This window comes from Camelus bactrianus, chromosome 28, assembly GCF_048773025.1.
Source record: "Camelus bactrianus isolate YW-2024 breed Bactrian camel chromosome 28, ASM4877302v1, whole genome shotgun sequence".
Classification (NCBI taxonomy): Eukaryota; Metazoa; Chordata; class Mammalia; order Artiodactyla; family Camelidae; genus Camelus; species Camelus bactrianus.
Window position 1 is genome coordinate 22,176,191 of NC_133566.1, and position 27,791 is coordinate 22,203,981.

General features: G+C 44.4%; 1 protein-coding gene across 2 annotated transcripts in view; it reads right to left on the reverse strand.

The window, feature by feature from the left end:
- The window catches only part of CTNNA2 (catenin alpha 2), a 944,639-nt gene that overhangs the window by 205,619 nt on the left and 711,229 nt on the right, over nt 1-27,791 (reverse strand). For both annotated transcript variants that reach the window (XM_074354541.1, XM_074354540.1), the window contains exon 9: nt 4,479-4,631. In XM_074354541.1, coding sequence (XP_074210642.1) covers nt 4,479-4,631 — 153 coding nt within the window. The remainder of the gene's footprint in view (nt 1-4,478; nt 4,632-27,791) is intronic.

The window sequence follows — 27,791 nt, forward strand, 5'->3', positions numbered from 1 at the left end:
GTCTGTTTTGTTTTGGTGCCAGTAGGGAAGTTTGAGCCATTCCAACCCCAGCCCCGACATGGACATCCTGAGCATCAAACCAAGACCACTTCTCTCTGCTGAAGCCACTGTGCGGGCTTGGGCGCCTGCTCTGCCCTCCCAGGAAGGTCCCATTACGTGGGTGATAAAGCTGCTCGTACCCTCTTGGAGGTGGCTGCTGCATCGTCAGTCTTGAAATCCAAGCCGATTTTGCGGGGGGGGGGGGGCAGGGAAAAGCTGCCCTCTGCGGGGCAGCCACAAAACAGAAGCAAAACTGATCCAAAATACTGGAGTTCTTTGACGTGGGTTTTTAAAATAACTCTGATTAATAATAGTTCTTAAAAGGACATGATCTGATAACGCATTATACTGGAATCAATCATTAAAAAAAGAATCAACTAGAAATACTTTCTAAAAAATTGAACGCAATAGATCAGTCTCAAGCATATTGGACACAGATGGAGACAGGATGAGTGAGCTAAAAATTAGGTCAGTGGAAAATAACCAGACATGAGCATAGGGGAAAATTTATAGCCTTAAGTACATATATTCCTAAAATAAGAAAGGCTAAAATTCATTGATGTGATTATTCATTTCAAAAAGTTAGAAAAAGAACAGTAAGTTATACCAGAAGAAAGCAGGGGCGGAAAAAGAAATATCCAAATAAAAGAACAAACCCTATGAGGCTGAAATCTGTTCTAGAGAAGATATTTTTCAATTTATTTATTTATATATATTTTTAACTGAAGTATCGTCAGTTTACAACGTGTCAACTTCTGGTCTACAGGACAAGGCTTCAGTCATCCATGAACATACATATATTCATTTTCATATTCTTTTTCCCCGTAAGTTACTACAAGAAACTGAATATAGTTAGGGAGGATGATGACATTGATAAACCTCTTATAAAACTAGTCTTGAAAAAAGAAAGAAGACGCCAACTAGCCACATGAGGGATCGGAGGAAAAATAGAAAGGAATTGCAGTGCAGACCCTCACACGTAAAAAAAAAAAATGATAAAAAGACATGGGCAATTTTATGACAAAAACCTTGAACTTAATGACAGAAACCTTAAATGATAATAACCAATTCCCAGAATACAATTTGCCAAAGCTGACCCAAAACGAAATCAAAAATTTAAACAGTCTTATGCTTAAAATAAAAAATTTAATCTGTAATGTTTAAACCCTTCCTCAAAAAAAAAAAGGCTCAGATTGCTGCATCAGTGAATTTCTCCAAATATTTAAAAATTACATGATGTCCGTCTTTACACATTCATTCACTCCCAGAAAAATAGAAGGAAAATTTTCCTATTTGTTTTTTGAGGGAAAGCATAATTTTGATGCCTCTGAAGGAGAATAAAGGAGACAAAAATCATACATTTGTCCCAAAATGTGCAGAAAACGTTGATACAATTCTACATTTATTCATGATTTCTAAAAATCTTAGTGAAGGAGTAATAGAAGAGGACTAAATTAATCTCATCAGAGTATCTGCCAGAGGTGTAGAACCAACAGTACAATTAGTGGCAAAATATTTAAATTTTCTCGCTGAGATATGGAAATAACAAAAATATCTACCACCACAATATTGAACTGAAGGTCTGACTCGTGCAATAAAGCGAGGCAAAAACAAGACGTAAGGACTGGAAAAGACGAAATACAACTGTCATAATTTGCAGACAGCATGACTGTGTATGCAGAAAATCCCAAAGGATAGAGTCAAAATTTGGCATTAGCAAGTGAATGTATCAAGGTCAATGGATATAAAATCAAGATATCAACCAAAGTTTTCATATTATAGACACAGAAACTAAGGCTCAGAAAAGTGCCCACGTCCAACATGACAACTTCAAATTGAAAAAAGGGTGACTCTCAGCCCAGGGCACGAGCTTTCTTACAGGGATGCCCCAGCAGTCAAGCACTTGTTTGAAGTACACAGGCTGCAGAAATGGTTTCGATTCCAGGTCACTTGTCATCAAATAGAGGCCAGAGCGCAATTTAGACCCTACGCTTCCTGGGCACCAAGACATTTTAGGGCGAGGGTGTAGCTCAAGGGGTAGAGCGCATGCTTAGCATGCATGAGGCCCCAGTACCTCCCTCTAAAAAAGTTACCTCCCCCTCAAAAAATTATTAAAACAAAAAGACATTCTAAAATGCTGCAGTGACCATGCAGGGTAAGAAAAAGGAACAATGAAGGGGTCTGAATGACCTGAACATCTGCTTCTGGCACAAGCTGAGGGTCAAGGATCACCCGGAGTGGCTGGATTCCCCTACGTTAGACCTACAGATGGGCTGAAGGGAAGTTCTGGGTGTGTCCCGGGTCTGTCACAGGAGGGGGGGGGAAAGACTAGACCAGAGGGCTGCTTGGCCCTGGCCTCACCTCTACACAGGGCATCAAGCTTGAACTTCATATATTATCTGCCAATGAGGCTGCACACAGAATGGCAGACAGACACTGACAGGATTCAAAGTAGGAGGTGTTTATCACACAACTTTAAACTCATGTCCCAGAATATGACAATGAATGTATGCATGTGTGTGACTGAAGCACTGCTCTGCACAGCAGAAACTGACACAGCATTGTACACTGACTAGACTCCAACAAAATAGTTAAAAAATAGACATACAAGTTTCTTCTATATAGCACAGGGAGCTACATTCAGTATCTTGCAATAACCTATAATGAAAAAGAATATGAAAACGAATATATGTGTGTACATATGACTGAAACGTGACGGTGTACACCAGAAATCGGCACAACATTGCAAACTGACTCTGCTTCAATTTAAAAATAAACTCATGCCCCTTTCTTTGTCCTTAATACCTACAACACACCATTAATTAACATTTTCTATAAATTCTGCGATTATAAATACTATGATTACATAAATGAGATGATGTATCTGTATGTGAATACTATCATTTTATCACATACGAATATTTAAAACTTTTGGAGCACTCATTCGGCCTTCTTCCTTTCCCTCCACTTCCTCCCCGCGCCCCCAGGCCCCTGCTCCTTCCTCACCTGCTCTTTCTGAAAACATGGACGTGGCCAGGACACCCAAGGCCAGCCCTAGAAAGACTGTGGATTCCTCAGTGGCCAGAGAGACTCTAGGAATATGCAGATGGAACGTGAGGGGTGATGGGGTCCTTGCCCTGTACGTGGGGACACAGCCAGAAAGACTGCCCTAGTTTTTAGTTCTAGTCTGGTGTCATCTCAAGACGCTGGGGCTACAGTAGGAAGTTTGGGGGTTTTGTTACGGTAGCCGCAGCTTTTGCGCGGTCAAGTTGCTGACTGCTGTCAGGCATGATGGCTCAGCCTGTGGCCCCGAGGACCAGGGGCCTCCTCTGGGCTTCATGGAGGACTTCCTGCTGGCAACAGCACTGGCAGATTCACCAAAGCGCAAACCGAGCAGGTGCTTAGGGCACAGTTAAACTGGAGCACAACCCCCTTGCTTGCTGCAAGAAAAATGCAGAGCATTTCTCATCTGGTGAACTTGTTCAGAATTTAACTCTGCCTTCCAAAGAAAACCAAAAAGTAACTCTTTTCATGTTTAGCTTGCTTTTAAGTTGTCTGTAGTTTTGAGTAACTTTATGTTCAGTGGAAGTGGGGGTATACCAGAGTTTTGTCACTGTTTTTGTGGTTGTTTCGAAGTTATGCAAAAGTTTTAACCTCTCCCTGGTAACCACTCCCTAAATTTGCCTGGATCAGTGCCCTCCTGGACTTTTTTTCTCCAGCACACGTTGCCTGTTCAACATCTCTATTTTCGACTTAGCCCCACATAACTCAATCCAACTTGCGCCAAGCTGTTGGCTTGCAACGCCTAGATTCAGGCAGTCTGGTTATCATTTCATTATTTTGTTTTCCATGAACAGTATTTTTCTCAAAATTACACAGCACAATGTTGCATTTATAAAGCAACTCCCACAGAGCCCCTAACACACAGTACATACGAAGGACCCTGAACTTGCCCTCCTACCGCCGCCCTGGGATCCTGCACCAGCAGAGCACACATCTCTGTGAGGGAGATGGGGTTGGTTTTTCCCCCGGTTCATCATGCGGCCGGCTAAAGCAGGTTTAGGTAGGTGGAATGGAGACGGGGATGTGGGGGAAGAAAAGGGAACAGCGTTGAAATCTCCATTTAGCAGATTAAATTCTACTCCCCCGAATCAAAGCTGGTCTTCAGCACTCTGGGGTGGCCCTTCTCCGGGTCCTGTTTCAGCCTCTGCATATTGTTCAGGAAAATTAGCAGACACATTTCAGAACACGTTTAGAGTCATGAGATGGAGAGAGGAGAAATTACTGATCACCTGTTTCCTTAGCAAGGGGTGGAGTCATCAGAAGACAAAAGGAAGATCCAGGAAGACCACAGAAGGGTGATCTGTTGAAATTCCAGGAGCCACAGGTAGAGATTGAACCCACTGGTCAATTCTAGCCTCGGGCTCCTCCTGACTTACCTCCACCAGCTTGTTGGCGTGCTCCCGGAAAACCTGGGCATATTCCTTCACTTCCTTCTCATTCCCACTCTTTGCAGCCTCAATGAGAACTAGCAAAGGGACGTTGGTTTCCAAGAAAGAGTCAGATATGTGATCCATCACTGCTTTCCGAAGCTACGGAAAAAAAAAAAAAAAAAAAGAACACACACAATTAAGGAAGAGAGGAATTTTCTATTGGAGCGTACTTCTCATTTAGCAATGTGAATTAAATCTGGGAAGAGTTCTCCTAAAACTCCAGCTCTCATTATCCACAGACATAATGTTCAAACTCTCTTATTAATTTTCCCGCTGCTTATCGTATCAAAGGAAGACAAAGAGATATGCTTGATGGATGGTTCTGAGTTAACTGTGTTATATGCCGACTTGAAAAGTGACACATATGGCCTACAGTTCAACACGTGATAGGCTCTCCTCAGCAAAGGTCTGCTCTCATCCTTCAGTGGCCCAGATGTCTCCCTTTGGGTTTCAGATTGTGATTCACTTCAAGAACTCAAGCTCTTAAAAAAAAAAAAAAAGGAGAAATCTAGACGTCAGTCAGCAGGTGGGGAGAACTTGAGATGCAGAACTTGCTGCTGTGCAGTCTCCTGCCCTTTCTAGAAACATTATTTGTACCTGATGGAGGTGGAAACATAAACAGCTAACAGTCTCAAAAATGTGTCCGCCCAGGTGATGCGATGATACAGTTGCTGCGCTCCAGAAGGAAGTCCTGAGGCTTGTTCTTCAAGGTAAGTAGGAATAAACGCACTCAAACCTCTAACAATGCATAATGACACATTGTCCCTACACTATTCAAGTGGGAAGCAGGGCAGCGGCAGGAAAAGGAAACGAAACTGCACCCAACAGTCACCTTAGTGCTGCTTCGCTCATAATTGTCAGAACGTACACAGGGAGAACACACGCCCAACACAGACAAACACAAGAGAAAATGATGAACAATGTGCATATTTTCCAAACAAATATTCCCATTCAGGAGTGCTCAGGCCAAAGGTTTGATAGGGTGATACATACACATTTATCGTTGGTCAGAGGAAGGAGAACTTTGCACAAATCTCAGTTCCTTTTTGCACTAGTTACCATAAGGCGTGCACATGTGTAGATGTAACTTCGTTTGGCTTCAATCTGGGCTCAGTTGGACATTTCACCATATAAAATATAACAAAGCCTATGGAAAATTTACCTTAATTAGTTATTCTTTAGCCAGGTGTGTTAAATGTCTTTGCAGGAATACTATTTTTATGGGTGAGTACATATATTCTGCATCTATACGATGTGATAGATAGCTAAGATCCACCAAGATCTTTACATATTATGTCACTTAATCCCCACAACCACACTGCAAGACAGGGAGGCTTCTCATCTCAGTTTTCCAAATGAAGAAAATGGGAGTTGGAAAAGTTAAATCACTTGCCTGCACTATATACAGTAATCAAGACGTGGAAACAACTTAAATCTCCAATGACAGAGAACTGAATAAAGAAGCTGTGGTATATTTATACAATGGAATACTACTCAGCCATAAAAAAGAATAAAATAATGCCATCTGAAGTAACATGGATAGACCTAGAGATCATCATTCTAAGTGAAGTAAGCCAGAAAGAGAAAGAAAAATACCATATGCTATCACTCATATATAGAATCTAAAAAAAGAAAAAAGACACTAATGAACTTATCTACAAAACAGAAACAGAATCACAGATATTGTTATATAATCTTATAGTTACTGAGAGGAAAGGGGGTGGGAAGGAATAAATTGGGAGTTCAAGATTTGCAAATATTAGTAGTATATATAAAATAGATAAACAATAAGTTTCTTCTGTGTAGCACAGGGAACTATATTCAATATCTCATAGTCACCTATAATGAAAAAGAATACGAAAACGAATACATGTATGCATGACTGAAACACAATGCTGTACCCCAGAAACCGACACATTGTAAACTGACTATACTGCAATTAAAAACATACAATTCTAGTTTGTTGGCGCTATTGCACACCTTGAAGCTTATTAGTTATAGCTGTCGGTCTGCCCTAACCTAACTAAAACACGTTGAAACAGACTTCTTCTTTTTTCCCACGAATTTTGCCTTCTTTCAGGCTGCTTTCCTCCTCTGCATCCTTCCTACTTCAAAGGTGGACCACAGGCCAGCCTCTCTATCGTTTTCTGGGAGCTTGCTAGAAAAGCAAACCCCGGGCCCCATCCCAGCCCTCCGTTTCAATCAGAATCTGCATTTTCATCCAGTGCCTAGGCGACTCCAACAAACAACGAAGTTTAAAGAGCAGCGTCCTGGACGCCCACCGCATCGGTCAAGTTCTTAGCTGCAAGCATTGGAAACTAATTCTGGAAGGCTTAAGCAGAAAACTTCTATTAGTTCAAAGAAGGAACTTCTCCTATTATTGTTAAGAATAACTCAGAAATGTCAGGACACTGTGTCTTCACGTCATTAACTTCTGATTCAAAGTCAGGCAAATGAACCTGATTTTTAACTAGGTGAAACACAGATCCAAAGTCAGGGTCATGCGTCAAAATCTAGCTGCAAGGGTGAAGGAGGAAGGTGTGGAGGGGAAAGTGTTTTGTACAAACAACTGTTCTGGCCATTTTAGTTTCTTAGACCAAAATTCACATAATGAGGAATCCCCTAAACGCAGGAGAGGAATTCAGATGCTGGCACCAAAACAGAAAATGGCCAATAACTAATGGATCTAGTAAAACAATAATCTAGGTACTCAAGTATGGGTGGAAGGTTAAAAAAAATAGATATATTTATCAGGAAACAATAAAGGTGAAGGGTTGCTTACAAGGGACAAGATTAGAAACTGTGGACTATGACAGGAATGGCACACACCTGACAACAGGTCCTGTCTGTGCCCACACCAGGCATGATTGATCCTTCTCAACACAGTGTTCCCGGTAGCTACCAATGGTCAATCCTATTTCTCTGTCTGCTGAACGTTACCTGCAATTTAAGTGTTTTTGCATGCCGGTCTGTAGGCAAAATTATCTCTGTGCGGCCGAGCAATTCAGCACCATCTTGATTTTCGGAAACAGAAGTTAACACCCAAGTCTAGGCTGGGTTGATGGTGTTTAGCAAATGGCTGACCAGTTAACATGCCTTTTCATTTAGACAGATGTTTAGAAAAATCCTGTTAAGAATAACAGTGCTAACTTCTTTGCTTCAGTGACGTAAGACACACCGATCAAGGTCAAATTCAGGGTAGAGGGTAATTTTAAACCAGGCTCAAAACTTTGAAACTTTCATCTTTCCATGGAGACAGCTGCTCCAGGCTCTTCACAGTTACTGACATTTCTTACCATATTTCCTTGTGCTTTGGGGTGTAATTGTTATTAAAAATGAAAAATCTAAGCAACAAAGTGTCTGGGCCAGGAGCCATCTAGCCTAGAGGGCTTGACAAGAATTGAGCCTCATTAAGGCAGGCAAATTGCAGCCAGTCGGAAGGCCAATTAAGGCGATCAGGCAGTGCAGGAATCCACCCACAGCCACTTTTATTAGCTAAGGTGCCAGCAATGCAGAGAGTCCACTGTTAATGACAGCGCTGCTCATAGTTTGGGCTGGGGGTGGGGGCAGATGGCGGGGAGCAGAGCCGTGTCTATGAAGCTTGTGCCATAAGAGGATAATCACTGTTTTTGCTTTATTTTGTTTTCTTTATAAGAAACACACAAAAGTCTTTGGCTATTCTATTCATTATCTGGATGGCGCTGACTACCTTCTCTGAAGCAAAATCATTTTAATTGGGATACTAGCTTCTTTACTTAATGGAACCAATTACTTCTAAAAAGAAAAGAAAGAGAAAAAAAAAAAAAAAGAAAAGAAAAGGAGCAGTTCATCAGGCTTCATGCTTTGCTCCATACACCGCCCCCCTCCCCAGTTCAGGCTCTGCTGGATCAATTCAAAGCACATTGGGGGCCAATGTACATGGCCCCAAATAGCAAACATGTGATGGTTTAGTTTAGCCAGATAAACAGTCCTTGCCCTCCAGATTTTTCCTCCAGGCGTGCTGATGCAGTCAAGATAAAAGTTGGTACCCAACCTGCTGATGGAGTAAAAATCACTGAGGCAAATTTAGGTAACTGTAGTAGATTTGTTATATGAACGACCCCATTCTTCACCTCTCTTCGTGTCCAAGCCCACCGCCATATAACTGTATTGCCTGCCCTTTCTGGCTTTAGGATGGGCCGTGTGGCATGCTTAGGGTCAACGGATGTTGGCCACCACGATGCATGCAGGCGTGTGAAGGGCCCCGTCACCCCTGGGCTTGCTTGGTCTGGTTCTCTGCCATTCTCGTGAGAAGGACATGCCCAGGTTAGACTGCTTGTCCTAGGAAGAGGGAGGCAAATGTGGAACAGAACTAAGTCACCTCAGTCATCCCCAACAAGGCCATCTTAGGACAGACAAGAGCACCTGAGCCCATGCACATGAGAGGGCCTGCCCAGGGGGACCACCCCCGACCAGCGAGCAACAGGTGCTACTACTGCCTGTCGCTGGGATGTTCACTGCGCTGTTGTAACAAAAGGTAACTGATAAAATGCGTGTTTAATTAGAATGCCTTTCTGTGGTCACTACACCATCGTTTGAGGGAAACGCCGTCTAAATAAATTTCTGAGGGAATCAGTCATCCCTCCAGAGACAGAAGTGATGTTGAATCCTAGTGAACCCTCCTCCTAGGAGCTGAAACTATGAGATTCTGTGACTTCCTGGGGTTTTAGGAGTCTTAAAAAAAATGGAGGACTCATGGGTCAAGATGTGTCTTCTGCAAAAACGTTACCAATGGGTTATACTTGCTTTTATGTAACTATCTTATTATAACTTGTTGGTCAAAGTGTTTTAGAACAGTAAGTTGTGAGACTTTCAACAAAGGCTCAAGACAGTGGAGCTGAGACCCCTCCCAGAGATAACCGGGACCCACTTCCCACCTTCTGCCATCTTGAATTGGTAATTACGGCATGTTTGAGAACCTGTGAGCCAGGGGGTGACAAAGGTTAGAGGGGACATGCCTTATGACAGAGATCTTTGAAAGGTGCAGATGAAGTGTGTGACAATCTAGCATTCTAGTTTTTTTTTCCTCATTCTTAAGAGCTTTAGGATCAAACCATATTCATCCTAAATCTATCTACCTATCCACAGTCCATGAGCTCAGGCATATCCAAAATTGAGAGTCAGAGTCCTAAGCAGCCAGGACAGGGACACCTTGAACTTGGTACCATCCAGCAAGTGCAGGGACTCATAAATGCTGCCTTCATTAGCTCATGGGCCCTGTGATTTGTGTCCCTGATGGATAGGGGCACATTTTTTTGACCCCTCCAGTAAACAGGCGATGTAATTCCTCTGTAAATTGACTATTAGAATGGTTTAAATGCCCTTGCCTACAAGCTGAAAGGCATAGTTAACACTTTTTACATAAGCTGGAAGACTAAAATTTAGCCATCAATCAAGCAGGGCAGAAAGGAATGACTTGACAAAAATCATTCGTTAAGTCTGACAGGAGTCAAGAACACAAGGCTTTCTTCCAACTGTTGAAATGTATGTGCGACAAGGGAACATTAATTGCGTAGGACAAGACATTTGAAGGTATTAGCTTAGCACTACCCGTCTATTTTCCCCAATTAAGGCTATTCATCAACGTAAATAAGTACATTTTCCTCATTAAGGCAAAGGGGTACAGTCCAGGGATCATGACGATTCTAAACAATATACTTTTTTACTTCATGGGAAGGCAGAGTGATCAAAGGAGAGGTATATTTTAACGTACAAACTCAAGAAGAATGAACTGTCTCAAAAATGACCAGAAATGGTCTGCCCAGGGCATGGGACACAAGAAGTGTGTGATGTGTACTGAGCCAGCTTCACACAGATCCTGCAGAAGCGTTTTGTAACAAAGTCTAAAAATCTGCAACCACGCGATGAATATGAAACAGTTCCCTGAAAAAGACAGCTCAACAAAACATGGCTCTTCCCAGCCAGCCAGAACCACAGAAGCTTAAACTTGGGTGAGGCTCTGAAGGTCGGAAGGCCACGTGTCCAATTTTAATCTAACCAATGGAAGGATACCTGTGTGATCCTTTTCAATGGATGAAAATTCATTCTTTCTCTCGTTTCAGTTTTACTGAGATAAAATTGAGATTGAAATAAAATTGTAAGATATTTAAAGTGTACATCATGGTGATTTGATATACATTGTGAAAGGATTTGCTTCCTTTTAGTTAATTAACATATCCATCACCTCACTTTATCATTATTATTATTGGTGAAAACTTTAAGTTCCACCCTCTTAGCAGACTTCAATGCTACAGTGCAGTGCTATCACCTATGGTCTCTATGTTTCCCATGGGGTCCTCAGACCTCATGCATCTCACAGCTGAAGGTCTGCACCCTTTACTAAGCTCTCCCACCCTCAGCCCCTTGCAACCGCTTTTCTACTCTCTGTTTTTGTTTTAAGTTTGACTTTTATTTTTTTGAGATTCCACATATAAGTGATACCCTGCGTATTTGTCTTTTTCTGTTTGGCTTATGTCACCTAGCATAACGCCCTCAAAACTCACCCACATTGTCGCAAATGGCAACATTTCCTTCTTCCTCAAGGCTGAATAGTATTCCCTTGTGTGTGTGTGGATTTATTTCACAGATACCTCACATCTTCGTTACCCATCCATCTGCTGATGGGCACTTAGGTTGCTTCCGTATCTTGACTGTTGTCAGTAATGATGCCCGGACACGGGAGGTCAGATATTTGTTTGATATCCTGTTTTCATTTCCTTCGGACACATTCCCAGAAGTGGACCAGCTGGATCATATGGTAGTTCTAGTTTTAATTTTTTGAGGAACTTTCATGCTGTTCTCCAGCACGGCTGCACCAGCTTATATTCCCGCCAATGGTGCACGAGGGCTTTCTTTTCTCCATGCCCACACCCACACGTGTTCTCTTTTGTCCTTTTGGTAACAGCCATCCTAACAGGTATCTCACTGTGGTTTGATTTGCATCTCCCTGATGATTAGTGATGCAGAGCATGTTTTCATGTACCTGTTGACCATCTGTACATCTTTGGTAGAGAAATGACTATTCGGGTTCTCTGCCCATTTTTTAATTGAACTCCTCCTTCCTTTCCTTTCCTTTCTTCCCTTCCATCCTTCCTTCCTTCCATCCTTCCTTCCTTCCTTCCTTCCTTCCTTCCTTCCTTCCTTCCTTCCTTCCTTCCTTCCTTCCTTCCTTCCTTTCTTCCTTCCTATCTATCTTCTTTTTTGCTGCTGAGTTGTATGAGTTCCTTGGCTATTCTGGATATTAACCTCTTATCAGATGTATGATTTGCAAATATTTTCTCACATTCCATGAGCTGCTTTGTCATCCTGTGGGTTGTCCCCTGTGCTGTGCAGAAGCTTTTAGTTTCGTGTAATCCCACTTCTTTGTTTCTTTGTTTTTGCTTTTGCTGCCTTTGCTTTTGGTGTCAAATCCAAAAACTCATTGCTGAGAACACTGCCAAGGCATCCATGGTTTCAGGTCTTATGTTCAAGTCTTTAATCCACTTTGACTTGATTTTTGTGTACAGTGTGGGATAGAAGTCCCATGTCGTTCTTCTGCATGTGGATATTCAGTTTTCCTAACACCATTTATTAAAGAAACTATGCTTTCCCCATTATACATTCTTTTCTTTATTATTGATGTGTAGTCAGTTTATGATGCTGTGTCAATTTCTGGTGTACAGCTTCACGTCTCAGTCATACATGCGCATACATATATTCCCTTTCTTTCTTTTTTTCATTATAGGTCACTCCCATTAACATTCTTGACTCTAGGACTTCATTCTTTTTTTTTTTTTTAACATTTTTTATTGATTTATAATCATTTTACAATGTTGTGTCAAATTCTAGTGTTCAGCACAATTTTTCAGTTATTCATGGACATATACACACTTATTGTAACATTTTTTCTCTGTGAGTTATCATAACATTTTGTGTATATTTCCCTGTGCTATACAGTGTAGTCTATTCTACAATTTTCTTGTAAAAGTAATAAACGTCCCTTAATTATTTGTCTTCAATTGTGCATTTCAAAATCTTCTTGATTTCACAGGGGAAGAAAAGGACCCACGAAGAAAAATCTACACAAATGCTGCATTAGTATTAAAGACATTTAAATGTTAGGCCAAAGAAAAGAGATGAGATTAAAAGCACAAAAAATAAAATGGGGTAATTAGTAATGCAGCCAGCTCAAAGGAGGCAAGGACCTTAATGCAAGAATAGAAGTAGTTCACAGAGAGGGAAAATATGCTTTATCTTTTTATTGCTTTATTCCACTCTCCCTGCTTAGTAACTGGTGTTCACTCACTCACTCCCTCTGCTAGCATCTGAAGAGTTCCCGGTGTACCAAGCACTGGGTTTGATCAGGGACACAGGAAAATAAGACAGACCATCCACTCTCACTCACTGCTGGGAAGTCCTCTACTGGGTGGACTCCCAGTTACTAAAAAAGCTGCAGTGATGAACCTGACCACACGTGCTTGACTGGCCTCGTAACGACGCGGCGTAGAGGCCGGCATGCATTCCTCCTGCTCAGTGAGTGAGAGGCAGGCCCAGGGAACCCTCCAGAAAAGTCCAGATCTGTTACATTCCCTTCACATCATATTACGAAAGATTTCTTCCCTCTCAGGGCTCTCCCACATCTCCATCAGAACAGACGTACTTCCAAATTCCCAGCTGGCCCGGAAGATTTGGCTTTTCAAAAGGGTGGAATTTAAGGTAGCGCAAGGGAAGGGGGAAAAGACACTTCTAGGGTGACCACCTGGCTCCGAGCCCTTAACCCAGACCGATTCGTCTCTGCGTCTGGAAGGCCTCCTCAGTTTCCAGCGGCTTACTGCCCTTACTGTCGGCCCTGTGTGTGTCTGTTTTCACAGCTTGCAGAGATCCTTCCCAAACATTGCTTCAGCACACCTTCCTTGCAGTGTGACGGTGCAGGGAAAGGTGCGGTTTGCAGGTGAAGCAGCATTTTCTTTGTTACACAGATGAGGAAAGGGAGGGTCCACTGGCTGCAGAAATGACAGAGTCAGGTCTTCGGGATCCAAGGATAGTGTTATTTTGCTTGAGGTGCGTGTGTTTAGGAATCTGGCTGCTCAAATTCACAAATCCCAATTGGACCACAATCATCTTTCCTTCCATCCTTCACTCCCACGCCTAGTCAACCACTCACCCCCAGCATTCTGTCCCCTCGGGCGCTGCTCACCACACAAGGGGATCTCAGTTTAGTTACCTGGGTACCTCGTTCTGAGGATCTATCATCTGCCACGGATTAACTGGCATTGCATGGACAGCAGGTGCTTGAATCCAGTGTGACTCAAGAGTTGCGCTGGAGAAGTTAACTCCGGCAAGGACCCTTAGGAAGCCAGTGAAAACCGCTCAGAGAAAGATCTGACACCGCCCTGCCCCTCCACCTCCTGCCCACTGCACCAGCCACTGGGACAGACACCACTGAACGAATGGGCTTCACAGAAGGCTGACAGTAGAAGCCTATAAAAAGCACGTAAAGAGGAACATACAGAAGGGAACAGCTCCTAAAACCATCTTTCTTTCTGGTGGGGTCCATCTACACACCTGTCACAGTGGGGCAGGATTTACGCCAGGTGGAGTCATCTGGCCCTGTACTTCCATATTTCTGGCCATTCCACACCACAACACAAGTCTAGTGGGTCTCAGAAGAATCCCCATTGTAAACACAAGAGCCTCTGGGAGGACCCCACCCCAAACTTCCCAGTTCCCCACTCCAGGTGTCAGATGAGTGACACTTCAAGTCACTTGAGCAGGACGGGAAGCTTAGGGGAAGAAGATGCAGCCAGGTAAGGAGGACGGATGAGGGGCGCCCACTTGTTGCTACAGTTATCACTTATAAATGAACCTCTAACGCATCTGATCATCTGTGGTTCCTTAAAGATCACATCACATTTTCTAAAACGGAAAACATTTCTCTGTGGCCCCCTGCTGTATCACAGTGACAGATAACCATGTACCTCTGAGCTGACGTCTCTCTCCGGGGGTCCAGCCACCCCCGTGTGCTGTACCTCTTCCCTTCCTGTCTGTAACTACTGCACAGTGCTGCGTGTCCACCAGCTGCTGAATTCTTCCCTCGAGGGGCTTCATTACAGACAGAGGCCTCATGATGACTCCACATTTCCAAGTTTGTGGGAATCCCGTAATATGACCGCTACTATGACTGTGTAAGGTACAGGCAGGAGACGCCCAGGTTTAAGGTCCCTCACTTTTTCAGGGAATCTGGACTCTTATTCCACATTTGTTTTATCTCAAGCAGACTCTTGCTTCTAGAGCATGACCTGGCCTAGTTTTCCTCCAAAGGGCCAGACAGTATATAACAGAGCCTTTTGCAGCCAGTTGAGCTCTGCCACAGCCACTCGGCTCTACTTTTGTCCAGCAAAAGCCAACAATACAACTTATTACGTAAACAGGCAGAGGTCCAGATTTGGACCAAAGGTTCACAGGCACCTGTTTAACACGGTTTCATCTGTGGATTTTTAAGTCTTGTGGCCTTATCACTCTGTCCACGTTGCTCTGTTGCTTCGCCACTGCAATCCCCTGGCTGTTTTTCAAGCTCCACTCACCCACTATTTACTTAAAACTGAGTATCCATGGTACCCAGCAGCTATCCACTCAAGAAGAGACCTGAGGAGGCTGGAGATGGCCCCAAGAGCCCCGCCGGGGCTAGTCTGACTGCTAATGTTTGACCAAGTTGACTTTTATTCTCTTCGCCTCACACTCCACTAGAAAACAAAGGTTATTCCAGTGGTGTCGAAGCAAGTTCCTCTCTAGGAGAAGCTTTGAGGCAAAGAACAAGGAGGAAGGGTTAGGTGTAGAGCAGAAGCTGCTGACTTTTCCTAAAAAATTTTGTGGATTAGGAGGGTCTCTGGTCAATCTTGATACAGCCTAGACTCCAAATTCTGATATTTCTTCCTAATTTGGCCAAAGAATTGCATGTACTTCCAGAGACTGGCCAAAAACATAGGGAACACATGCCGAGAGCCCCGGGCAAGCTGGTTTCTACGGTGACACACGGACGCAATGAAAGTGGATCAGTCATGGGTAATCCAGTTGTCACTGGTGATGGTGGCATCTATAGATACAGCCTCAGGACCACACTGATCTAAGCCTTCACATTTCAAAGGAGAGGCTGAGGGAGCCCTGCTCATCAGGCGTGGTTCCTGACTGCTGACTTCTTCCTACCCCCGTGCCCCTTCTCCCCCCTATCCTGGGTCCAGCTGCCCAGACCCCTCGGCTTGCTTCGACCACAGGTGCTCATCACCTTCTTGGTCGGCCCCTTTAGGCAGCTGCGACTCCACCTGCAGCTATTTAAGACAGCTTGGTCCTCACTGAAATTGAAGGAATCACATAAAGATATAGAAGTTTCTCAGCTTAGAGTTAACAGGATTCATGCGCTACCAAGAAACCATGGGATGAGAGAGGAAGTGCTGAGACTGGTTATTCAGCCAAACTTCTGACAAGCACTTATGGCTGGATCCGACGGAAGACACCCTCTTATCACCAAAGTCCTCAGGACAAATGGTTCTTCTCCAATCCTGGAACACGAGGGCACAATCCAGCTAGCTTTTTCTCCCGGAAAATACCAGGCAGGTGTGCTAGTCTCTCAATCTGCATTCAATCAGCTATCCATCCGCCTCCCCCAGTGAAAATGAAAGTCCTTGACTTTTCCCCCTATGATTAATTAGAAAAGTTATGATCAAAATCTCACTCATGGTTCAATGTCTTGCACAGGCATGGATGGTTTAGGGAAGGGAAAAAGCGGCAGTATTAAATGGGAAGGCTATTATTTTGATTATTATGGAAGCTCTCAAGATGTTATTAATTGATATTTACTTTATATTCTTCCTGTTAATGGAATTTTAATAAAAGCTATAAACTGAGACAAAAGTGCATCAACTTTAACAACTACAGTCATTAAAAGGACAAGCTTCAGAACCAGCCCATGTGGGTTCACTAACTTCCAAGCTTTCTATTGGCAAGAAATTTGATCTCACAGTCAGAACTCCAAAACTCTACTCTGTGAAAATAAAATCTTTTTGATATTAATAGGTTGTTGAATTGAATTGTAGATAAAGTGTCCAGGAAAGAATGGACACTTGCTAAACAAATGTCAAACATTTTCAGTGGGTTTCAGCTTTGCTTTTTTGACCTTCATACATAATCAGCTACAAAAAGGGGCCCTCAGATGATTAAGGGGGTTTGGCTACTTCAGCTGTCTCCATGATGAGACAGCTGCTCAGTTCCTAAGCCTAACCACTCTTAGTGCTCAGAGCTCTGGAAAAGCAAGCCAATTGTTTGTGAAGCTGTGAATTCAGATGCAATGATAGTCACTACCTGTAGGGACTCTACACAAACTTCTTTACTGAAGCTTTTATCTGTGCCTTAAACTTAGACTAAGTAGAGGGGAAAAAAATAAAAGCAACAACACATTAGTTCTGCAGCACAAAACCAACATCAGTGGTTGATAATTACAAAATCAGTGATCTGAATTCCATTTTCTAACCACTAAAATTGCCCAGCAATGGTACCCACTGCTGGGGAAGGGACAGGCTCCCATCTCTAAGGCAGAGGCTGTTGCAGAGGATTTTAAGGATGCTGAAGAAAGACCTTTTGCCCCGAGAGAAGACCTTAGAGGCCCTTCTATTTCTAAGAGTTTAGGAATCCATAATTACTGAATCCGTATTTTCTCTTTTCAAAGCTGGTTGAGAAATAAGCCCAGAAGATACTAATGCCTTCCCTTCCTACCTCTCCTTTTCCCTGACTCCTATCCTGCTCTGATTTTGGGGTAACTGGAAATCTTCATACACATGTAATCACATAATCACCACTCATCTTTTAAAATAAACATCTAAAGAGACTGCAACTTTCTGAAGTTAAAGGTAAGTGTGATTTTTTTTCTCCCTCTCACTGGGGGATATTCTTTGTTGAGATGGTTCAGTTTCTTAGCATTTTTTTTTTCTGTATGTGAAGGAAATTTTCCATGCTCCAGCCTGACAAAAATACCTGTCCTGGGTACAGTTTCCTGAAATGTGGCACCATATGTGCATCAGTAAACATTATGTGTGGAGTAAATTAAGCAGAGCCTTATAATTGGGCAGTAAGGAAATTACTGTAGACCTGAAAGAATAAATCAGCAGTATTAAAACGCTCTCCCATTTTCTCTGAAGCACTTCAGAGCGCCATAAAAAGGCTCGTGTCACTGTGATAAACATCGGAAAGAAATGCATTTGGAGCCACACAACCTGAAGGACACCACAATTCAAACAGGTCTTCAGATCTGGAGTCCAAAGTAGCATCTCATCATAAAATTTAAAAGTCGCCACTAATGTAGGCGAAGAAAAGGAAGCCGCCTGACACCGAGACTTCGGGGAGAAACTTGCTCACAGAGCAGGTGCAGTGAAGCCTTGAACGGATAGATGCTGTGGCGCGGGGCCAAGGCTCAGGGAAAGAGTCGCACATCATAAACAGAACAGCAGCGCTGTGAGTCAAAACCGGATCAGTGTTACTGGATTCTTTTTCCTTTTGCTTCAGGCTTCAAGCTTGCGCAGCACTGCCCTGTTACTGATCCTGTCTTTATTTACAAGGTTGATGGGTCGCTCGTCACGAAATCTTTTTGCATTTATTTCAATTTCCTAAAATACCACATAAAAAATATGATTTATCTTGATTACTGAGCTTTTTAGTTCTCCCTAATATCTTGTGCCAGAGGCGAGTGCCTCGTTCCCCTCACCCTCCTCTTGGCCCTGCCCCAGGAAGCACAGAACTTGCCAAGCCCTTCAACACAGCACAGTGAACAGTCAGACCATCCATTTCTAATCTTGGCCCATGGGGAGAGGAGGTTCAAGCATGGATTCTCCCTCCCTCAAAACACATACTGTTTCCATGAAGCGGGGAGGTCTAGTAGAGGCCAAATGGATTGGAGAGGAGTTGGAGGCTTAACCAACCTTCAAGTAAATCCTCCAAAGCACTGTGATGAGATCTAAAAGCTCCCACCATCAGAAACAAAGGCAGTGGAATTCCAACCTGCCAGAACATCACAAATTACCTGGAAAGCATTTTACGATACAGAGTTTAAGCTGCCACCAAATGTACATGAAATCAGAATTTCCCAAGATGGAGCCATATACATGTTTCCCCCACTATCCGAAAGTAGGGCATTCCTATGAAACCTTTTCACAAGCCGAAATGGTGTAAAATGAAGAAGCAATTACCTTCGGACGCATCTTGCTAACCGATGCACAAAATAAATCAAGATAAATCACAGACACAGTTCAAAGCCATGGGCTGCATGCTGAGCTGTGGGATGTGTACAGTTCTCGAGGAAGGAGCTTGGTGGGGCCACTCTTGCTGCCTGGGGTGTCTTCTGCCTCTGTAAGAGCTGAATAGTATTTTCACTTTTCCCCCTTTTGTGCAAAAGGAAATACCCTCCAGATTTCTTTCAGCTAGCAAAAAGAGGAACAAAGGTAGGACTTTCCTCCAAGCAAAATGGCACAAAATGAACTTTCAAAAAGTGGGGTAAACCTGCACCTGCGTTTCGGCAGGTTCTTGAGCTGACTTTCCTAAAGCCATCCCAGTGACAGGAAACTCCTGGGTTAAGGCACAGAAGCTCTCCCTCAAAATGGAAAAAAGGCTGTTATTATCACAGTAAAAATGGGCTGTTGAAGCTAACAAATCTTGTTCTTGAAACAATGGAACCAAAGACATGAGAGTTTAGAATGGAAGGAAGTTGACGACTGAGATATTTTCGGTGGGTGGGCTGCATACAGAGGATTCTTTATTCTTTCAACACCTGTGGTTTACTTTATTTTGGGCAGTAAGATATGTTGTGAAGAAACAAAGACTATTAGGGCACAGGGAAAAACACATAAACAACTTAAATCTACTGCAAAAAGTGTCATAATAAAGCTATTTTTAAAGGCTTTAGGATAAACCCTGTTTATAAGAATTGGATAAACCCTGTTTATAAGAATTGGGTAAAGTTGTGATGATAAGGTGACATTTAAGCTATGCCTTGTAGGAAAAATAGTGAATTTTCCTAAGAGGAAAAATAAAACGGAATAAGGGATGACATTTGGAAAAGCTGTAAACTTTCCTGGAAGGAAAAAAGAAAGGGAGGGAAAGAGGGCATTCTTGGCAGAAGTAACCGCAAGTGCAAAGGCATGAGAATGGGCGAATGAACACTGGCTTGTAAGACTGCTGGAGCGACACTGAGCGAGCGGAAGGCACTGGTTATGAGGCTGCGGCCATCATTCCCATGAAAAGCAATTAAGTGGTGCCAATGGGAGCTGAGAGGAAGGAAGGCACTCGAAACACAGTTAGGAGGTAGAATCAACTGGACTACATGGCTGATGGGAACTTAAAGATCGACACTGGAAGGAGCTGCACAGGGTTGTAACACTGCTGGAAAGCTGATCAAAGTGGAAGGCATGCGGTTGTGTAGGGCTGGGTAAGGGTCTGGCTTTAAGGTATTGTGGAATTTCATTCGGACAAGGAGGACAGTGATTGGCTAAGGACACATAAAGCAAACAGATGTGAGACTGGAGGCAATTAGCACCAAGACGGTGGAAGAGTCAGCTCCCAGTAGACCTTGAAGCCCAAGATGGCGGGAGAGTCAACCTCCAGTGGACCTAGCGTTACGTGATTCATGATGGGAGGTACTGGCACGGGGAATGACACACCCACAGGCGCCACGGCAGCTCTGAGGCTAGCCGTGAAAGGTCAAAGAGAGGGCAGTGACCCACGTCCTGGGAGTCCCCGGCCCGTCCCCAAAGCAGCTGGAATAATCCGCTCACGCGTTAGCACATAGAAACTAGCAACACCACGCCTCACAGCCCCGCGCTCCCTCTTACCTTCTGGGGTGCTCCGCACTCTGTGGAGGGTGTGCTTACTTCAACTTTAACCGACCCCCCCACGCCTCATGCCTCAAGCTTTCTCCTGCCTCTGAGATGACCTGCACCCTGTCTGTGGGGTGTACACCTCTCTGAATAAATCTACTGTTATTCAACTGTGGATCGCTCTTGAATTATTTCCTGCGTGAAGCCAAGGACCCTCACTTGGCAGGGTGTGTCCCAGGGACTTGACCAAGACCTGGGACATGGCCATCCTCTCATGCTGCCCCTGCCCATTTTTTCCTGCATCAGATGGGTATTACAACCACGATCACCTTTATCAGTGTTCTGCCCAAGCAAAGAGCAATGGTGGATTCTCTCAGCCATCAATGACACGCACGGGAGCCAGGAAGGCACAGAGTGCTGCGATCCTGGAGTGAATCAGGGCTTCCACTAGCAGGAGAGGCAGAGCCTGCAGGAAGATGACTCACTTCCCAAATCTCGGATTTATCCAGCCTTCTTGGGAAATAGGGAGATAAAGAAAAATCAGCTGTGCTGATAGAAATTTCCCCTGGGAAAACTGATGCCAAAGCCATTTCAGGTAATAAAAGGGAGGAGGTCACATGGAACAAGAAATATTTGGCCACAAGCTGGCTGCAAAGATCCACTGAAGACGCTGTCGGAGTCAAGACGACCATCAGTGCTAGAAAGAACTCAGTTCAGGCCGTGGTGACAAAACTCCTGCAGAACACACTTTAAAACTATCTCCCGTTCTGGGACTGTCTCAGATAACAAACCCCAGCCTAAACATGGCCTCCAACAGTTAAATATGGGCCAACCTTGCTCAAGCCAGGATGGGTGTTCTGAAATGAGTGTTTCGGTAAGCTGTAAGTGTCACCCCAAAAAGAGGAGGGGAAAAAACCCCAGTTCTTGTCATCCCCGAAAGGTAAGAATTCAGAGAGGAGACGGAGCGCTATGTAGCAAAACGTCACATACACCTCCAAGAATGGGAGGTGGGCTGATCCAAGCGAGGAAAAAGCGGTGGTCTTTTTTTGCCACTTCTCTTACACCCTCGCTTAGAGGTGGTCTCTTGATTGATTGATGCTCTTGTCCTGGAGGGCGTAGTCATGTTTGTCCCTTTTGTGCATACCCTTACCCATGACGCACACAGGAAAATCCATGGGGGGGTCCTAAACCGCAATGCCAATTATATTACAATGAACACTGGGTCACGTCCAGTTAGATCCTTCTCGCTACCGTGCAGTCGTGGCTCTTGGGTTCTAACCGGATTCTTGCTGGCACTCATTTAGAAGAAGTAAAGCCCCTTCAGGCTGGAGGTGGGCATACAGACCACCCTTCCTCTCCTCCACCTGTCTGCCTCATGCCCTCATGTATCTACCTACCTAACATTAGGACATTCTAAAAATAGATTAATGAATAAAAAACCTTATTTTTTAAATCATCATCTTCCATGTATTCCTATTTAGGAATTTCATCCTGGAAAATATGATAGAATTTTTAAAAATTATGATGGATCTTCCAGTGTCAGGATCAAGATTCTGAACGGTGTTTTCATTGCCTAGAACAGGAGGTGTCAGAGGCAGGACCAAAAGCAGGCGTTCCCTTGACTGCTGTGAGGCTCAGGCATTGCGCTTTCTCCCTCCCCATCCCACTCCTCCTCGACTTCTGGGGCCCGGAGCGATCCGCGGAAGAGAACAAACCAGAAGCTGGAGCTTCCACTTGATCGAGCAGTTTCCAGTCATACATCTGTCGCAGCTCCCTTTGCTCGGCATAGCAATGTTATCTTGAAATGGAGCAGGACCCTGTGTGGTCCTCCCTGGTCCAAATCCTTTCTGTCTCCCATTTCTTGTTTGTAGGAAATAGGCTTCATGCAGCCTCCTTGAAGTTCCCTGAGCTCCAAAGAGCAGATTCAAACAGCTGCTAATCAGGGAAGGGAGGGAATGCAGATTCAGGGGAGGAACAGTCAAGAAACAACAGTGCAGCCGTGGGGCAGGGTCCTGGGTCCCTCTCAAGGAATATGCGTAACAGTACCCTTGAGTTCTCCTGCCGAAACTCCGGCCCCCCCTCAGGTGGAGGATGGCAACTTCAGGCTGAGCCCTGGAGTCCCCGTTACCCTCCCCACCAACCAAACAGAAGAAAGTCACACAGCCCCCGCTCCAAATCTGGCCTGTAAAGATTTCCCCCGAAAACTACTAGGGGGTTTGGGGTTTTGTTCTGAGCGCCAGGCCCCTGTTCTCCTTGCTCGGCCCTGCAACAAGCCTTTCCCTGCTCCAAACTCTGAGATTTCACCTGTTTCATTCCCTTGGCCTCCCCGTGCATCGGGCACACAGACTTTTGTTGGGTAACAATTTGACGAATCAATATTGATCAAGCTACTGATCTCTCGCTAGCGAGAGGAAGAGGTCAAGTCTAGTGTCCTCCGCAAGTTTGCTCTCATGTGTGAACCGTCAACCACATGCTGGCTCACGGGGGTCAATGAAACTGCGCCACGATTTCAAGTCTCTAAGCTCTAAGGGAAGAGCTTGCCCACGGCGGTATTTCAGGAACTGTTTCCAGCTGATATGATCATGTGCCTTGAACTTGGCCTAATGAACGTTTGCCGGGAGATGAGTAAGTAGGCGGTGGCCTGACATTCAGGGCCGCTGGGTCAGGATTTTCCTACGGAAGAGGCAGCTTGAATATACAACCCGCAAGCAAGGGGTACGTTCAAAGATGGCCTTTCACAGTACCCTTGGGCCCCTTCCTCCCTCTGCCCTCTCCTTCCGGCCTTTTTGATTCTGATCTTTGGTGTTTCTGAGGCCATTTGTGTCTCAGAGTTGCTTACGTTCTGTATCTCAAACCCCAACTGCTGTGTGGTCATTTTCTGGTCCCCATATTCCTGCAGCGTCCTGGCACTCTGACCCCGGGACCAAACGCCAGGGATATTCGCTCTGACACAGGTTTTCCGTGTGAAGAACACAAACCTTTAACCGATTTGGAGGAAATCAGTATTTTGTTTTACAAGTACTTTTATTGGAGCCATAAAGATTGCTTCCCATCTTTATGAGGAAAAGCAGCTTCAAGTCTGGAAATAAAGGATTTCAAAATGTTTTCTTACAATGAATCTAAAAATAATTGGCCCCATCATGAGCAGATGTGAGAAAAAGAACTGAATGCTTTAATAGTCCTTTTTTTTCTGTAAATGTTTTGAAAAGTCTGTAATTCAGGCTGTGAGAAGCTGGCTACTCGAACATAATGGCATTTTTTTTAAAAAGGAGGATCCAATGGACCATGACAGCTGCAGACCTGAGAGATGACATCCTATCACAAACAAGAACCAGGTTTCTGACACGCACCACTCATTTTTTTTCTGTCTTAAATACATGCATGTTGCCCATCCCCAACCCCAGGGCAGCAAATATGCTGCTGGAAACCACAAAGCAGCTCTACCTATTATGTGAATCCTCCTTTTCCCCCCCAGTTGCATCCCCCGCAAGGAGATTCGTATACAGGTGACCCACCTGCATCCTCTGGTTCTGTGGATTGGCAGGATGGGGAAGGGTTACGAGAAAAGACCCCACAGCCAGACTGTCTGGGCTGGGACCTCATGCACCCACGCTTTGTGTGGCCATGCACGCATCGCTTGGCTTCACGTATTCATCTGTAAAATGGGCATGGTGGCAACCTTTTCCATCTCACAGAGCCAGCATGAGGATCAAACGTGGTCCACTCATGGAAAGAGCTTAGAATAGTGCCTGGCGCATTGTAAGGACTCAGTTACACGACTGCTGTAATTTAGTTTACGTTTCTGTGGACAGTGATTTTATAAGCTCTCACCGATGACCTGCAGTCGCAGTTCTTATATAAGGAACTGGGTCACCAAGGGGACAGCTGAAGAATATTCAGCTGTAATTAGTTCATATTAACCTTGGAAGCGTTTTCTGAAGTCCTGGAGGAAGGCAGGGTCTTGATAAATTGACCTTTAACGGTCTATCCAGGGACATGTCTTGCTTGTTTGCTTTTAATCCTTCGTGATATAATCCATTCTATGAAGTACGCATCCCAATGTAAGAGCATCCGATGCACGGTTTTTGTTGTCTGTTGAAAGTGTTTTGATTGTGATAGCAAAACTGACACTTCTGTCAAGGCGACACTTGCTGAGTCTCATTGCTGGAATTACTGTGATTGGCGGTTAAGGGTGAAGGAATCAGAATCAGGCCATTGATTGGTTTTGGGGAATGAAAGAGAGTTGCTAAGTTTAGCAACACCCTAGCTTGTTATGATGACTATTAGCTTCTCATAGGGAAATATTTAGGTCCTGATTTGCTTATCAACTTGCAGGAGAAAAATAAAGGACTAATAAAAGGACCAAAGTAATAATCTGCATAAACTGGCATCACCGTAAGCTTGAGGAAAATCAAGAGGCCATGCCTAGAACGGTTGACAGGTGGCACACAGAAGGCGGACATGGTGGGGCCGCTGGCAGACCCCAGCTAGGCCCTCTCAAAGGGATGGGCAGGCCGTGTGGGCTACGAGGTACTCAGGCAGGGAGTCAGCCAAAACCACAGCAGTGACAATGGCACAGACGTGGGGCATACCGTGCCCGCAGCTCTAAAATTAAAACATAATGCTCGAGGCTGGCAGTTACGGTCCCCTAAATCCACTTTTAATTCCCAAACAAAACACTCCCAAAGGCTTCTGTTCCACCACTGCCCGCTCTCCTGGGTTTAATTGGCAAGATGGATCCATGCCAACCGGTTTAAATGTCACCCTTGGGTTCCTGTGGCCTTTTTCACAGTTTCTGGCTCCCCAGTTCCTTGGGGGCATACTGCCCGAAAAAAGGGAGTTCTACTTACTTGGAAATTGTTCTTAGAAATCCTTTTCTATTCAATTACTCGATTTTTTTCACATGTCTACAAACATAAGTCCACTTTCTTTTATGCGGGAAGTCCAAAGGTTACTATTCACTTTATTTCTTTTTAATTTGGTGGCTAGAACTTTGCAAGACTCCCCTGTCACCTTCTGAAGGACGCCGCCCAACTGCGGGGCTACGAGGAGGCAGGAGACTGAAAGGGTGGGAGCTCACGAAAGCCACGAGAAATATTTTTCGTTGATTTCAGCTTTCTTCCCTCTATGTGATTTTATTTCTCTAAATGTTGTATAAAGGAATATAGGTGAGCATGGACAGCTGATGGCTCTCATCTAGAATCTTTTCTAACAAAGGTGTGTCTATCACTGACAGAACCGAACGTGTCCCAGCAACGGGGAGACATTTATGTGAACCACTGGCATTCACTCGGCCACTACAAAGCTCCTATCAGAGATTCAGCTAAAGCCTTGTTAATCCAATTAACTAGCCACCCAAATCTAAACTGAAGACCTATGAGAAATAATAATTAATTTTTTAAAATAAACCTAATAGGGGAGAGGGTATAGCTCAGTGGTAGCACACATGCTTAGTATGCACAGGGTCCTAGGTTCGATCCCCAGTACCTCCATTAAAAATACTTTAAAAAATAATTAAGTATGTTTAAAAAAAATAATCTGAAGATTTCCCTGAGCCAGGCTGATCAGAGTCTTTGTGTATTCCACCCGCAGAAATGCTAGGTAGCGTCTATTTGGATCAGAGACGTTTCTGTACCACTACAGGTGTACATGGTGAAACAGGAGAGATGGAAAAGAAGATGAAAATATCCCAACATACGGATAAGGATGGAGCTGACAGATGGGGACCATCTTATCCTAGAAAGGCATACTAGCAAAGAGGAGGATGTCTGAACCAAATTCAGGGAGGCAGTGTGAAATTAATGCTGTCCATAACTGTTGGATCTTAATGTCATAAAGCAACTCTCTCTTACCCTTATTCAAGCTTTGAGAAAGGTGAGCAGACAAAGAGAAAAATCTTACACACTGAATGATTTGAGAGGATGACATATTCCTTCCACTGCCACCCTGACAGAAGCTCTCCAAGGATCTGGACACCGAAGCATTTAAAATTCCACCATGAAGTCCACCTTCAAATTTTACCACTGCCTGCAGCTAAAAGGAGTCCACACTTTTCTGAGAATTGTAAAGTAAAAACTACTTTATCCACTCCTTCCTGGTAAGTAAGACAAAAAATTGCTGTGATAGGTCCGTGAGTGCAGAGAACTTAGGGTGCTGGCTCCTGGATGTGAAAGAATGGTCCTTACTAAGACCCAGAGGGGGAGGTTCAGACTCAATTCATGGACTTTGCCTGGTTGACAATCCAGCCAAAGGCAAACCCTAGAGAAGATGCCTGTTGCCCTCTCACTGCTTTTAAAGTCCATGATCATCAGACATTAGGACCTCGGGCACAGGAAATGAAGGGACTCATGCAAAGATAGCTTGCAGATCTAGTCTGGCTCCTTGCTTTTACAGATCTCCTGAAGAAGACCAAGAGATGAAGGACCCACGGATGCACTGCCAGCTTATTCAAATCCTGGACTCCAGACACCTGTTTTCCGGGCATCGTTTTCCACTAACCCCAATCCCAATTCCCACTACCCATATACTTTCATGTCAGATGGGGCTTTGTACAGAGGGATGGTCTAAGAGGGCAAGGAGAGACGGACCTGGCCATGCATCTGGTTGGTTATTGCTGGCAACTTCCATCTGGTAAGCTACATTGGTAGTTACCACTTACTAATGCCGAAGAAGACATTGTTTTATTCTCCCTTATTTCAAGGTAAAACAAAAAGAAAATGCTTTCCCCAGAAGGGCTTCAAACTAGAATCCTCATATCCCAGAACTAACTGTGGTATCTTCTGGGGGACGTTAGCTCAAGTGTGTCTGTACCCTCTGGTGAGCTCCTGAAGACAGCCCAGCAGTGAGCTGAAGTGGTGTCTTCCTTTCCCTCTAACCATTTTTAAGATGCTCCTTGGCTATTCTAGCCCAGGTACCTCGCTATTCTTGTCCATACCTGACACCCTGCTGAGTGCTACCTGATGCAGCCGTGCCAGTCTAGCTGCTCCAGCTGCAGAAAGCAAAGCAGGTGTTTCCCCAGGGCAGTGGCTGGTCGGTCCCAGATGACCCACACAGTCAACGCTTAGCGCATGAGATGGATATATGCAAAGGCTACCAGCAGGAGACAGGATGCCTCTCAGCCAGACGGCATGAAGGGATTGTACGGGAACGCAACGGGTGCTTGCGTCTCTTCTAGAGAAAGAGCAGCACACAGGAAAGTGGAGCTCACATGCCAACACAGAAAGTAAGGCTCACGGGACAGCATGCGCCGGCGCTCACACAGCACTCACGAGATGAAGAGCGGCTCTGACCAGATTCCTAACCCTTCAGACTAACGATGCCAATAGCCATTTAAATCGTCCAATCACCTTTCCTTGCTTCGGTTCCCTGCTTCCCAGATAACCATCTG